Here is a 16,251-nt window from a genome sequence, read left to right as displayed (position 1 = left end):
TCTGGGGTGAGAAGATGAAAGATCAAGGCTAGTGAGATTTCTTTTTCTCATGGAATACAGAAGTTATTGTCTTGTCTAAAATTTATTATCCAACCACAAGTGTGATTTACTTTGCTGAAATATATCAAGGGTTGTTCGGAGTTAATAAGGCCAAATGAATAAGGATGGTGTGATTTATTTCAGAAATTAACTGGGTCTTATAGTTTCATAGTTACTAATAGCTTTGCAGTAGATAAATGCGTATCAGAACAAAATCAGAAAGGTCAACACATACCGATCTGTTTTCTGTCATACCAGCCTTTATGATCCATCCATTGCCGCAATATTTCAATGGGAGGCTGGGCTCCATATATCTCGAGAGCTGGCATATTCAGGTCATCAATGAAAAATATAAAATACTTCCCAAGAGGAGGTCCAAACACACCTTTGCGCCTGAGAAAAAAAGTCTTGAGTGATGAGGAAAATCAATATCTTAAAAGAGGACCTAAAGAAACATTACAGTTGGTAAAACTAGTTTAACTTTTACTGTAAGGAAAATGGTAAGCATGTTAATGTTTTGTCTTTTGCATTGCTTCCATCTATCAAAGGCATGAAAAGCTTTTGATCGTTGGAAGCAATGCAAAAGGAATGATGTAGAACTCAGCCTTGGGGAAATTCAACCCTTCTGCACTCTACAGGATAAATTGGACACCATAATGCATATGGTATCAGTATGCATGCAAATAATCTGCATCAGAAGATCACCACCTTCTGTGCTGGTATAGGAATCAGCCTCCTCATCATGAGTTCTGTCAATACTTACCACTGCTTCAGTAAAGCACCTAGCATAATCAAGGACTCTACCCACCCCGAACATTTTCTCTTCTCCCCTCTTCCATCAAGCAGTGATACAAAGGATTGAAAGCATGTACCAACAGGATCAAGGCCAGCTTCCACTCTGCTCTTATAAGACTTTTGAATGGTTCCTAATACAATAAGATGAACTCTCGACGTCACAATCTACCTTGTTATAATCTTGCACATTATTATACGGTAAGATCACAAGACATAAGAGCAAATTAGGCCAATCAGCCCATCTAGTCTGCTCTGCCATTCATGGCTGATTTATTATTGTCTAGCTGCACTGTACTTTCTCTGTAGCTGTTGCACTTTATTCTGCATTGTTATTGTTTAATATTTGCACTATCTCGATACACCGTGTAATGAATAGATCTTTATGAACAGTGGAATACAAGCTTTTCACTCCACTTCATACACATGACAATATTAAGCCAATTCCAATTCCATCCAGGACCCCTGTGTGAATGAAGCACTAGATGCTACTTCATGTGCTTGTTTGAAACTTCATTGAAAAGAATTGGGCTGCTAAGGAACATTAAGCTATTACACAACATAGTCAGCTAAACATAGTCAACATAGTCTGCAGACTGCCTTCAAGATACAACATGAAAAGGAAATTATCCAAATTGAGGTGTAAAGATGCAATCTTCTTTGATCTCTTCATTAAACCCAATGGCTATTTCAGGCATTGGCTTGACTTTTCCCACCTTAGTTAGTAATTGTCTCCAGTTTACAGTCACATTGATTTTAAGAAGATGATCATTTATCCTTGACAATTTCAGGTAATCTGGTTAATGCATTGGCAATGAATTAGCATCTACTGCACATAAACGTGTTGGCATCAGAGTATATTATCTGTTAAGGAGGAAAATAATGTTGATTGATCCCATCAAGGTTGGTAGTAGCATATTAAATAATGTTTTCCAGCCTGCTGGTGTGATTAAATTTGGCATGAGCTGCAGAAAACATGTGAGTGTGTGCTCATAGGCAATATCAAATTAATATTGTTTCCAATAGTTGTAGTTTCGTAAACTACATATTATCATAAACCATGCACTTTCAGAAGCTAAGGAAAAATAGAAAAAAAACAAAAAAAATTATGATTATTATTAGAAAACATGTGCACTAGAATTATTTCATAACCATATACTATATATTCCAATACATACAATTAGGCAGACATTGTGGTATGAAATATAATATTTGCATCAGATACATGATTATCCAAGAGCAGTGAATTCTTCCTCTGTAACATGAAGAAGGTGGTGGTCAGAGCTAATGGAAAACTTGACTAAAATTGCCATCATTTTAGAAGCTAAAACATGCTTGATGTTTTACTCAGCTGATGTGAATTGCTGAATTCTTTAAATTCTACAGTATATTATCCACAAACTTACCTCTTATCAAGTTTGCTGTCAATAAAATCCTGTGTTTGATTAGCCGAGGTACGAGCTGAAAATATCAGAAAATGGGAAATGTAATCGGGATGCATTTTTTTAAGAAGTTTGTCAGAGATGACAATGGTCTTTCCAGTTCCTGTTGGTCCAATGCATAGCACCTTATGAGGGTGAAAGAAAATAATAAACTTCAAGATTAATGTTTGAGAATATTAATAACAAAAATCAAAAGTATTAGTATAGAAAAGCATAATGTTTTTAATGTAAGAAATAAGATCCCCGCAAAAACATATACTGATTACTTTTCTAGGCTTCTTTCTTGTAATGGAAGATGGTACAGAAAATGCTATCACTTGTAGAAACTCCTTCAATTTAAACAAGACAAATTAACCAATTTTGTAAGTTCACCGGTACATTCATACCTTCTATATTTTTAGGTAAAGTTAAATGAAAATGTAAAATTGTTAGGTTTCCATTATACTTGGGTTTTAAAAGTTACAGACCAACGTGGGCAGATTTAGTTAAGTTATATATGAGTCATTTTGTATTTAATTGGTGGAATAAGTTTATTGCTATCATACATTTGGAATATATATTTTAAACTCTGGTCTAAATTGTTAACAAAAATTGTGAAAAGCAATAGTCCTCTCACTAATTCTTGTGGATTCCCATATTCCACTTTGTCCTACAGTGAATTTATTTATTTAGTGATACAGCATGGAGCAAGTCCTTCCAGCCCTTTGCATCACACTGCTCCAGCAACCCCACAACCCTGAATAACCCCTACCTAATAATGGGACAATTTACAATGATTAATTAACCTATCTGGTATGTCTTTGGACTGTGGAGAAACTGGAGCACTTGGGGAAAACCCATTCCATAAGGAGAACCTACACAGACACCTTACAAAATGGTGCTGGAATGGAACTCCAAACTCTGAAATGGCCAAACTATAATTGTGTCACACAAATTTCTATCCTTTCTGTCTTGAAAACAAGTAGATGTCCATTCTTTCAGATTTCCAATGTCTCAAGATGCTTTCATTTTATCTATTTGGAAACCTGTGTACTAAATCCACAATAGTACCCCGTCTATTCTTTCGTTCTTTGTTATCTTTTCCAAGAATTGAACGAGTTTAGCCAAGAAAACTTACCACAGACTATGTTCTCTTCAGTTCTTCAACAGTGTTCTGATTAATTTGTGCATCACTAAAGTCAATGTGTTTGATTTACTCCTTCTCCTTGGATCTACCTATCACTTGCTAGCTCCACCTTTTTATACTGGATCATCATCATCATGTACTGTATTGTATGATGTGGGTAATCCCGGTCTTTGACCGTGATTGTCCTTGGCAATTTTTTCTACAGAAGTGGTTTGCCATTGCCTTCTTCTGGGCAGTGTCTTTACAAGATGTATGTTCCCAGCCATCATCTATACTGTTCAGAGATTGTCTGCCTGGTATCGGTGGTCGTATAACCATGACTTCACATGACCCTGATTTTTTTTTGGGGGGGAGGGGCTAAACAGGTGCTACATCTTGCCCAAGGGTGATGAATCTCCACCCTGCCACCCGTTTATACTGCATAGCTCCCCTATATCTTTCAGCCCAGATAAAGGGTCTCAACCTAAAATGTCCACTATTTCCTAAATAACCTTATTTCTGCAATAGGGCCACTTGTACTTCTTTGCTAGATTGATTTCAAGATTCATTGGTGCAATTCATCTGAAGGACTCCACTCTCCATTAAACTGATAAGAGTAACTTACCGGTTTCTTGTTGATTAGAAGCATCGATAACAAATGCGACATGCGTATGGTGTCCTGGGTTGGAATAATAATGTCAGAATAATTGGTTTCTGGTGTAATTTCTACTTCAGGTGCAGAAGTAATCCAATGGACCCACTGTACCTGTTACATAAACCAGGGTAATTAAGTGATACCAAAGCCAAAATCACAAATTCATTAAATATGTACTGTATGTTCTAATGAGGCACATTAATTGAAAAGTAAGCTATCTATAAAAACTGACATCCACATAGTAATACACTTGCAAGTAGCTTTGGGCATTAATATGAATAGGTTCAGATAAAGAAGGGAGAATGCACTAACTAACCTACCTGTTTTGCTGGGTTTTATCCTTTAATTTGGCTTAAAACTTTGATCGCTTTACTGATTGACAGGAGAGGAACAACTCCAATACAGTGGCCAATATTAATAATGAAATGTTCAGATTTTCATTCTTGATTGTCACATAATGGAACTTGTCACAGAAATAGTCAACAGTACTAGAGAGGCAAGAAACCTGATGTTTGTGAGGCTTGTAGAAATGATACATGAAAGCTTAAGGGAAAAATTTATTCTATCCCTGGCACAAAATCCTGATATGGTAGCATCTTTTGTTCCATCGTTGTCAATGCTATTTGTATTACACTGTGCACTTAGTGCACACTCCTAAGAACAGATTTCTAACCTCTTGGAAACTTCCTGTCTTTTTATGACAGCAAGTTTTTGTACGTAAATGATAAATGCAATAAAAACCTATTATGAATTTTTCAATAAAAATGTTGGTAATGAAAATAACATACATTGAGGAGATGGTGAAAGTTTTGTTTTTATCAGTCATGGGATCTTTCATTGGCAAGCCAGCATTTATTGCTGATCTCCAATGACTTTTTTGAAGGTGTAGTTCACAATTTCTTGAAATGCTGTCGTGCTTATGGTGAAAATATTCTAACAATGCTGCTGGGAGGGAAGTTTTGTGATTTAGACCGAGCAACAATGGAGATATAGTCCTATATTTCCAAATCATAATGCTGTGTGGCTACGTGGCAAACCTAAGAGTATTGGTACTCACTTGCACCCGGTCAAATGTTGGAAGATACTGTCAAAATAGCGTCGGTGAATACTGTCATGAATTTTCTGAATGGTGTGGCAGCAGTGGAAGAGATTAGAATTGGAATTGGAATTGGTTTGTTATTATCATGTGTAATGAGATGCAGTGAAAAGCTTGTTTTGCACACTATCCATATAGAATCAATTCATTAATTACACAGTGCATTCAGGTAGCACTAATGACAGCACCTTGAACCTGGTGGTATGTTCTTTTAGGCTTTTGTATCTTCTGCTTGTTGGGAGAGGGGAGAATAACAAATAAATGGGATGGTTGGGGTCTTTGATTACACTGTCTGCTTTATTGAGGCAGTGATAAGTATAGACAGAGTCCATGGAGGCAAGGTGAGGTGACATGAGGTGACGTGCTGAGCTGTGTCCACAACTCTCTGCAGTTTCTTACGGTCATGGGCAGACGGGTTGCCATACCAAGCAGTGATCCATCCAGATAAAATACATTATATGGTGCATTAATAAAAACTAGTAAAAGTTGATAGGGACATGCTAAATTTCTTTAGCCACCTGAGGAAGCAGAGGCATTGGTGAGCTTTCTTAGCCATGGCATCAATGTGGTTGGATCAAGACAGGGTTCACTCCTAGGAACTTGAAGCTCTCAACCTGAGCACTGTTGATGAAGACATGAACATGTGCACTGTCCTCCTTCTTAAAGTCAAAGATCAGCTGCTTTGTTTTGTTGATATTAAGGAAAAGGTTGTTTTCATGACACCATGTTACTAAAATCTCTATCTCCTTCTGTACTCTGACTCATCATTATTTGAGATCCAGCCCACTATGGTAGTTTCAGCTGCAAACTTATAGAATGAGTCAGAACAAAATCTGACCACACAGCCATCTTCACAAGGTAGATGAGAGATGTCAATCATTTGGGCTACATTGTCCTGCATGACGTCAAACTTCTTGAATGCTCTTGGAAGGTGTTTCTTGAAGGTACTCATTCAGATAAATTGAGCTAGTCTATCATGCCCCTGACTGCATTTTAAATTGTGGAAAAGGCTTTGAAGAGTCAAGAGGTGAGTGACATTGGTTTTCCAGCTTCTGACTGGGTCCTTATAGTCACAATATTCACATGGCTAGTGTAGCTGAATTTCTCATCCATTGTGATAACTAGAATGTTAGTGATAAGACAATCAAGGGGTGTAACTATTCAATATCATGGATATTTGGTTAAATTCTCATTTTACTGAAGACAGATGGTAGAATGATTGAAAGGAAATTGGTGTATTGGATCTATTCAACTTTCTGTGGAAAAGACATACTTAATTTTCAAGCAACACATAGAACATACTACAGGAACTCAGCAGGCCAGGCAGTATGTATTGAAAAGAATACAGTCGAGGTTTTGGGCTGAGGTCCTTCAGCAATTTTCAAAATTGTTGTTGAGATGCCAATGTTGTAACTTTACAACAAGATTGTCTACAGGCATCACTGGTGCTTGTAGTGTCATCTTTAGTACTATAGCTGGGTGTTGTATGGTCCCAGAGTTTATAGTACAAACATATAAGAGCATTTGTCACAATATAATGTGGAATTAATTGAATTTTCTAATGACGGATTTCTGCAATGGTGGAGATTCAGAAAGAAATTGAGAAGGGTAAACCATTTGATGATTTAGGCTGAACGTGGCAATAATCTTATTTTGCCATTCACATTCTGGATCTACTGTTGATGTAGATGGGGATATTATTGGAGTCTCCTCTTCCTGTTAGCTGTTTAATTGGCTACGACTCTCACAATGTAAAAAGGCTGTAAAAGTTTGTCAAATTGTTCAGATACGTTTCCTTAATCAATACACAGAGGTCCCATCTAGAGGGAGTGCAATACTGGATAGTCTATTAAGAAATGAGACTGGGCTGATGACCAAAATTTGCATAATGCCGTTACCTTCAAGATAATTAGGGAGAAGGATGGGTCTGGTCCTCAAGTTGAGATTCTGAATTGAAGAAAGGCCAATTTTGATGGTCTCAGAAAGGATCTGGCAAGTGTAGATGGGGACAGGTTGCTTTCTGGCAAAGATGTGTTCAGTAGGTGGGAGACCTTCAGAAGTGAAGTTTTGAGAGCACAGAATTGGTATGGTCCTGTCAGAATAAAAGGCAAGGATAGCAGATTTGGGGAATCTTGGTCTTCGAGGGATATTGAGGCCCTAGTTAAGAAGGAGGTGCATAGCAGATATAGGTAGGAAGGAACAAATGAGGTACTTGAGGGGTATAAGAAATGCAAGAGAACACTTGAGAAGGAAATCAGGAGGACTAAAAGAAGGCATGAGGTTGCTCTTGCACGCAAGGCAAAGGAGAATAGTAAGGGCCTCTACAGATATAATAACAGCAAAAGGATAGCTTAGGACAAGATTGGTCCTCTTGAAGAGCACAATGGTCATTGTTGCATGGAATAAAAAGAGATGGGGAAGACCTTAAAAGGTTTTTTTTCATCTGTATTTCCTCATGAGACAGACACAGAGTCTATAGAAGTGAGGCAGCAGAGCAGTGAGGTCATGGACACCCCTCCCCCAGAAGAGGATGGAGTCTTTGCTGTCTAGACGCAAATTAGGGTGGATAAATCCCCAGGGCTGTTCCCTTGGATCTTGTGCTAGTGCAGATACCCTAGCACAAATATTTAAAATCTCCTTGGCAACAAGCGAGGCGCTGGAGGATTGGAGAATAGCTCATGTTGTTCCATTGTTTAAAAAAGGCTCTAAGAATAAGACAGGAAATTATAGGCCAGTGAGTTTGACATCAGCAATAGCTGTGTTATTGGAAGGTATTCGAAGGGACCAGATGTTTCAATATTTGGACAGGGAAAGGTTGAACAGGCTTGGGCTTTATTCCCTTGAGTGTTGGAAAATGAGGGGAGATATGACAGAGGTGCACAAAATTATGAGGGGTATAGATCGGTAGATGTAACCAGTGTTTTCTCCACTGAAGTTGGGTGAAACTAGAACCAAGGTCATGGGTTAAGGGTGAAAGCTGAAATGTTTAAGAGGAACATTAGAGAGAACTTCTTCACTTAGAGGGTGATGAGAGTGTGGAACAAGCTGCCAGCCGAATTGGTGGATGCAGTTTGATTTTAACATTTAAGAAAAATTTTGTTAGGTGCATGGATGGGAGGGATATGGAGGGCAACGGTCTGGGTGCAGGTTGATGGGACTAGGCAGATTAATAGTTTGTCATGGACCAGATGGGCCAAAGGGCATGTTTTCGTGCTGTAGTGTTCCATGACTCTATTCATAAATTGATAAGGTAGGATTACAGAGCTTTGCTTTGGCACAACTGATAGATAGATGATAGATAGATATATTTTATTAATCCCAAGGGAAATTTGGTTTCGTTACAGCCGCACCAACCAAGAATAGAGCGTAAATATAGCAATACAAAAAACCCCAACAATCAAACCTCCGGATTTCAGCAGCTCCAGATTGCAAGAAGTTCTTGCTGTTTATCATGTACTTTAACTCTATGAGTCTAGGATATCCTTGGTGCAGGTCACAATATGTCCTTCCGCACTTCTCCATGAAACTACAGATTTTAGTGAAATGAATTTCTATAGCTAATGATGACCAGCATTTTTGGCCAGTTTTGCGCTGCTAGCTGTGTTGTATACCATTAAGAACAAGGTGTCCTCTGTTGAAGGTGGGATTCCAGGGTGAGGATATAGTTGTGCATTCCTACCATTACTGTCATGTGCATGTATTTGGAGTAGTTAGGTTGATAATGACTATGTTATTTTGATTTGACCCTCATCTAAGTTCCATTGGGACCTGATACCGATCAAGTGTGGCATTTGCTTTCAGAACTTACTCAGATCAATCTGTGGTGGTGCTATGACCTCTTGCTGACCTCTTCAATGTATGTTTTGTGCCATTTCTATACATACTGCTTCTTCTATGTGATTTATCAGTTTAGGAAAATGCTAGGTGTTCCCCAGCCTGTTTTGAATTGATTTTGGGTTTGGAGTTAATATTGAGGACTCCTAGGTTCACTTCCTCCAGCAGAATAATCACTGTGCTGACACCTCTGGTGGGCTGTTCTGTCCATGGTAAAAGGCACATCTAGTTTTCCAAGAGTTTTTGGACTGGGAGTCACTTTTGCCTGTCTAAATCTAATGTCAAGGCCAGGTGGTTTATCTGGTTTCATGCTCATTAGGAATCAATGTCGAAGTTTTTTAATACAAATGAATGGGTTACTAGGCTCCAGAGAGCAATTAATACTTGGAGTAATATGAGATCCAGAACAGATAAGGTGGAATATTTTCTTCCCTGTATGTGTTATTAGATTCATTTTTATAAACTTAAAGCTGTTTTATTAAATCATTGAACTTCTGTATCTAATTTACTCTGTTCCCTGATTTCTCTGTTGCAAAGTTGGTTGCATCCCCAGGTTATCAGTCTAGTAATTTAATTATTTGTTCGCATTACTAATTATTCCAGTGTTCCACATTAGAACAAAAATATTATGAGCTTATACAAGGAGCTCTATTCAATTCAGTGAAATGCTTGGTAGCAGAGACCTAGAAATGAACCCACCCTTTTCTCAATGTTCTCCTCTTCAGGACTTGTATTGGAAAATCCAGCATCAACCAGCTGATAATCATACACCAGCCCGCCATCAGGGAAACACAATGCTATCTATAGTGGAAAAGATCATTTAAGATTATTCATTTCAGCCAGAGTGGAGACAACTACACATTTCCCTGGTCAATCAAGATTGGTGACCATGTAGCTCTAAGTGATTGTGATTGGTTTTATGTAGTTTATATAAAACGAATCCCTCTCTTCTGTGGAGAAGATATCCAGCTTTAAATGGGAGATATTCCTATATTTTCTCCTTCCTGCACACCTTAACAGAACTCTGCTTGGGAGAATCTGATAATTCTACTAATTTTGCCTGGGCAATTATACTTGTATTCATGCATGAGATGTGCATATATACATAGGTCTCTGGGCAATTACAATGATATACATTAATGTTAATCAATCTCACAATTTATTCACATACTAAATTTTCTCAACCATTATTGCAATCTTTCTTCCTGGTTATTATTCTCCAATTATTCATCCACCTTAAAATTTCTCCCTATCTATCCTGGGCCCAACACATTGATGCAATCATTAGGAAGTTATGCTAGTGATCATATTTCGTTTGGAGTTCCGGTAGATTTGATACATTACCAAATACTTGTAAATTTCTACAGATGCATGGTGGAGAGTATTCTGAGTGATTGCATCACCACCTGGAATGGAAGTGCAATGTGTAGGATCAAAAGAGGCTGAAGAGGCTTTTAGACTCAGCCAGCACTACCACAATCTCGCACCACTGAGGACATCTTCAAAAGACATGCCTCAAGCATGTAGCATCCATCATTACGGATCTCACCATTCAGGACATGCCCGATTCTCATTACTATCAACGGGAAGGAGGTACAGGAGACTGAAGACCCTCACTCAACACTTCTTCCCTTCTGCCATCATATTTCTGAATGGTCCATGAACACTACACCCCACTATTTTGCTTTCACATTATTTATTTATTTAAACTTACAGTAACATTATATATTTATTTATTGGGCATTCCTACCTTTCTTTTATTTACTGTAACTTACGGCTTGCACTGTACCACTGCCACAAAACAACACATTTCATGACATGTCTGATAATAAACCTGATTCCAGCTTCCAACTACCTACAATTTTGTCTCCTTCTCTGCCACCATGATATTCCTATATCCTGATGTCCTCTGCTTACAATCTACAACTCTCTTCTGACCTTCCAACTTTTGAGACTGACAGATCATCACCCATTTCCGCTATCTTCCACCAATCTCTCTACCCATCCCACCCTGTCTTTTCTCTGCCCGAGCATTATGTGAGATAACAGATTAACATCTGGTTAGTGTTTGACTATAAAGCCCAAGGCTTTTAGGGTTCCAATCTGCAGTTTGGTGAGCATTGTAAGAGTGAGTCATTCAGCTGTGAATACTGGAAACAGGTGACCATCATATTTTGTAGTAATCCCCATTTATTGTAAACAACATTATGAACTTAAAATCACCATTGTGACAAAAATTGAGATAAATCTGATCAGGAAATAAGGGCATCAAAATTTTACCAAAAAAATGACAGCAGACAATGTTTATTTGTCTCTACATTAAAGCATGCAAAATTAACAACTAGCACTCGTAACTACTGTTCTTACTAAATATATATTGATGAATAACTGAGTAAGATTGTTCTATAATTGATATGGAGATGTTGTAACCGTTAACTAAAAATACATAAGGCAGCTGGACTTGGCTTAAAAATACAAAATTAAGTTGGCATGAAAGAAAGAGAACATTACAAATGACTGAGTTTCTAGTATGAATGTTTTTATCTCGATAAGCCATCATATTTTAATATACCTTCTCCTTCTCCATCTTGCGTCTCAACCAGTTGCTGAAAATACTGTAACTCTGAGCATCGCCAGTACAACCAACACTCCAAATCAAGCAGAAAATAAACCAGGGTTCAATTAAGTCATCCAATAACTTCAGCTTTTCAATTGGAAAACCTCTTTCACCCTGTTCAAAGAAAATTGTTTCTTTATTATTGAGAAATACGGATGAAATGGCAAGATATAGTTTGCATGGAACAACCAGGTTTGAAAATAGTGAAAACACAAAGGATGAACCAATGACTTGTGTTTAGGTAATACCTTGTTTTTAGGAAACAGGCAAGGTATCGATGATGAGATATTCCAGCTTTTGAGGTACTGGCAACAATGTTAGAATTCAATACAATTCTACAATGAACATGATTTCAACAATGTTGGAGTTCAAAGGCAAAGGTATGTGTGGACAACAGCTTGTATTCTAATGTTGCTTTTAACATTTTCAAATGTTCATCAGACCATTTTCAAACAGATTTTTTACTGAACCACATAAGGAGAAGGTAGGACAGATCAAGGAAGCAAGCCCCAAAAGATGCCTAGAAGACATAAGTGTTAGAAGTGAGGATGTCCAAGAAGCTGGAATTAAAGCAATGCTCACATTTCTTATGGTTTTGTGCTGGAAGTTAAGAGAAAGGGAGGGCAAAGTTAATTAAAAAATAGCTTTAAAAAAAGCATATTTAGGTTCCTTTATGTCAACATCTTGGAGAAACTTTCCTAGACCCAACACAATGCAATCATGAAGATGTGAGTGACATAATTGAGAGATTCTGACTGCATCACAGGCTGGTATAGAGCCTGTATTGGATAGGATTGCAAGAGACTGCAGAGAGTTGTATACTCAACCAGCTCCATCATGGGCACAAACGCCCCTCACCATTGAGGACATGTTAAAGAGGCAGTGCCTCAAGAAATCGGCATCCATCATTAAGGATCCTCACCATTTGAGACCTGCCTTCCTCTTATTACTACCATCGGGGTGCAGGTCCAGGGGCCTGAAGACCTGCAGTCAACAATCCAAAAACAACTTCATCCCCATCAAATTTCTGAACAGTCCATGACTCACGAGTCTTTTTTTGCACTTTTATTTTGTAGTTTATTTTAATTTTACGTCTCTGTCCTGTACTGCTGCCACAAACAACATGTCATATAAAATAGTGATAATGAATCTGATTCAGATTCAAATTTACATTGAGAGCCAAGCCATGGACCAATGCAGGTCAGTGAGTAGTAGGATATTGAGTGAATAGATCCAGATGAGAATTAGCAGAGTCAGAGCTCAAGCATTTGGGGAGGGGAATGGTAGGAAATGGGAAGCTGCCCAGGAGAGTATTGAAATTATTAAGCCAATAGATGGCAAAGGCTAGATGATTTTACTAGCTGAATAGCTGTTTCTCTAGACAGAGTTAGGGAATAGCATTCAAATAAGTGACAGCATGATGAATCTAGATTTTAGTACTGTGAAATCTTGGTTAACCATGTCTTTTGACCAATGACACAATAAATCTGATTAATTAAATCAAGAAGTCTGGGAAAATTGGGAGAGACAAATGGGCTATCTAAATACTACACATTCTAACTTGTTTTGGTCTCAGCTGATGTGATACCAATGAACTTGTCTAGTAAAGGATGCAAAGAAAAGGCACAAAAATGATATCCAGTTTTATAAATCTATCAAGAAGAAATGCTGTCAAAACCTGATCCTTTCACCAAGGAGATGACTGTCTAAAAATTGATCTTATAGTGGAACATACAATATTATTCAGAAGTCTGGCCTGTACAAGGTGTGGAGTGACGTCAAGCTAGGATACAGGCAATAATCATACAAAAGAAAAACCTTTGGTGTAAGATTATGGGGTCACATACACCAATTTGTTCATACAATGCACATACATATTCCTTAAAAAGCCGGCAAGACACAAAATCTTGCACACACCTCTTGAAATAATGCACATGACCATAAACTAAGCTGATGTCACAGAGTTATTCTTAAGACACGAGTATCAATGAGTAAAAGAGAACCATAATAAAAGCAAACATCAGATCTCAAGCTCAAGTTACATGTACACATGTATATAGCCAAATGAAACAATGTTCCTCTGGATCAAAGTGCACAACACAGTACATATAACTCACACATGTAACACATAACGTAATGTTACCATTAGTAAATTAACAAATAATCTTGGCAGAAAAGAAGCAAGTCTTCTATTTCACTTCTTCTTCCTTAACAAATAATACTAGAAAAATTTACATTATTGCTTGCTCTGCTCTATATCATTGTAAGTGCGTAAGTCTTTGTACCAATGCTCCAACTACTGAAACAATACACATTCTGCATATCTTTACTGATCTACAGCATTATTCATGAGATTAGAACTAGTTTAATAGTTAAGAGGTCTCCTCTTTAACCTACTATTATTACCATCTACAAGCTACATACAGAGCAATATGAGCTTGAAGAAAACCGGACGGCTATCTGAATTCAACCAACACCACTGTATTTAGGTGGATAGTCTTCCAATCATCAAGATCTTTCACAGTTTTCTAGAGTTACTTTCCTAAATTAAAGATTATTATTGCCTCCACCAATAAGTGAAATGGACAAGAACGATAGTGGCCAGAAGATAACATATAACAAGTTTGACAATCTTTCACTTTACCTTTTTATTATATTTGTAAGTAGAGCTTTTAAAAGAAATTCATTTATGTATTACAATCTGACCTCTTTTGGCATCAAAGGATTAAAGAAGCAATCCATCAATTTCAGGAGGCTGAAGGTAAGGTTGCTATCCATTGAGGTGATCACCTCATTCACTGATTTCCTCACAAGAAAAATTGACTCCTGTGACAAGAAGAAGAAAAGCTAAGATTGTTTGGTTTATAAATTTATTTATTTAAGAGACATTGACCCTATGTGCTGAAGTGCAACAAAAGAAATAAGAATTTATTCTAGCGAAATCAAGCTCTGGCAAAGTCAATCTCATTCATATCTAATTCTTTAGTACATGTATGGCTTCCTAGCTACAGTAGAACTCCATTTATCCAGCGTGCTGAGGAGTTCGGTAATTTAAGGCTAGCAGATTTTCCAGACCATTGTATGTTATTCTGATTAATTCTCCAAGAACTTCCAATGAAACCTTTTACACATTACACAGTAGAATAACCCATTTTCAGTGAAACCAGTAAGTTCAGATGGTGCATGAGAAATAAGACCCTTGTAAGTTTCAAAGAAGAGTGGGAAGTGGAGGTACTGGTCCTGACGGGTTGGAGGGAATGTGGGAACAGAGCTCCAGAGTGTAAAAGGGAGTGTAGGTACCAGGGCTCCATTGTGTAACAAGAAATTCTGCAAAAGGGGCACAGTGTATGAAAGGGAGTGTGGGAACTGGGGTAATTGTGTACCAAATCTAAGGTCAATCAAATAACGCATGATTGTTACAAGCAAATCTTTCAGAGATCATTCATTAATTCATATTCCCTGTGCACTTCAAATACTGTATATAATTAGGTAGCTAGAGGCGGAACTTCTCACACGGTAAGCTGTATAGTTAAACTGGACTTTGAAACCTTACAGGTTTCTGCAGGATTCTGTAATCAAATCTAAATGATGTCACCATTGCCAACACAGGATTACATTGTGCTGTACTTTATGTGAACAAACCTTTCTCTATACTCTGGAGATGTATGAATAAACTACCACGTTCTATGTAAGTACCTAAGGCCTCCACAGCTCTGTTCAGCCTTCAATGCATTTGCAGACTCCACTGGTGATGAGGATAGGACAGTGCAATTGCCAATGCTATGAACTGTGAGATTGAATGGGGTTGAACCCAGAAATTTTGCTAGATTGTAAAAACAGTCAATAATGAAGACTGAGGCTCAAGAATCACATTGTGTACACAATAAGTGTCAACAATTTCTCAAAATCAGAGGTGAAGAAATTGCAAAATGTCTATTCAAGGGCAGGTATATGAAATGAGTGGGACGACATTATTATCATTATCAGCAAGAACATCTAACCTTTCACCACAGAAGAGTTGGCTACAAATCAAAACTGTGTTTATTTAAATAACCCCACTGGACTAACTTTGGAAACTTTGTGCAGCCACACTGAGGGAAGGAAACCTAGCCAAAGAAAGACAACTCCATCCCAGACAGAAATAAAAAAAAATATTTTTTTTGTAATTTATTTTTTTTATTGAATTTCATCATCAAACATTTCCATAAGATGTATTTCAGATATAGTACATATATATCATATAGTCATGTATGCCACAAATCTCCACATAATACTTATCTGAGGTATACACTTATAGAAAAGAGAGGATAAAAAGAACAAGCAAAAGGAGAAAACTATGTACAAGTAGGGAGTGGTCTTTTTTTTACAACATATTCATTGATTTGTGAGAATTAAATCAGGCCTATGTGGTGTTATGTAGTTAAACCATTTTTCCCAGTATGAATCAAATTGTTCCAACTTATGATTAACAGATGCTGTTATCTTCTCCATTTTGTAAATGTCCATTGTAATTTCCATCCATGCATTTAAAGTTGGGCTCTCCTGTAATAACCATTTCCTAGTAAGTGTCTTTTTTCCAGCCACCAGCAGTATATTCATTAAATATTTATCTCTTTTCAACCATTCTTGAGGTATATACCCAAAATATATGGTCTTACTTTCAAAGGGTAT

General features: G+C 37.5%; 1 protein-coding gene across 4 annotated transcripts in view; it reads right to left on the bottom strand.

The window, feature by feature from the left end:
• dnah1 (dynein, axonemal, heavy chain 1) overlaps window positions 1–16,251 on the bottom strand; it is a 379,457-nt gene that overhangs the window by 139,608 nt on the left and 223,598 nt on the right. For all 4 annotated transcript variants that reach the window (XM_072280693.1, XM_072280695.1, XM_072280697.1 and 1 more), the window contains 6 exons: window positions 14,287–14,406; window positions 11,536–11,694; window positions 9,663–9,764; window positions 4,004–4,144; window positions 2,238–2,398; window positions 275–432 (listed from right to left, as the gene is read on the bottom strand). In XM_072280693.1, the coding sequence (XP_072136794.1) occupies window positions 275–432; window positions 2,238–2,398; window positions 4,004–4,144; window positions 9,663–9,764; window positions 11,536–11,694; window positions 14,287–14,406 (841 nt within the window). The remainder of the gene's footprint in view (window positions 1–274; window positions 433–2,237; window positions 2,399–4,003; window positions 4,145–9,662; window positions 9,765–11,535; window positions 11,695–14,286; window positions 14,407–16,251) is intronic.

Source organism: Mobula birostris, chromosome 16, assembly GCF_030028105.1.
Source record: "Mobula birostris isolate sMobBir1 chromosome 16, sMobBir1.hap1, whole genome shotgun sequence".
Lineage (NCBI taxonomy): Eukaryota > Metazoa > Chordata > Chondrichthyes > Myliobatiformes > Myliobatidae > Mobula > Mobula birostris.
Note: the sequence above shows the minus strand (reverse complement) of the source record. Positions and strands in the feature narration are given on the sequence as shown.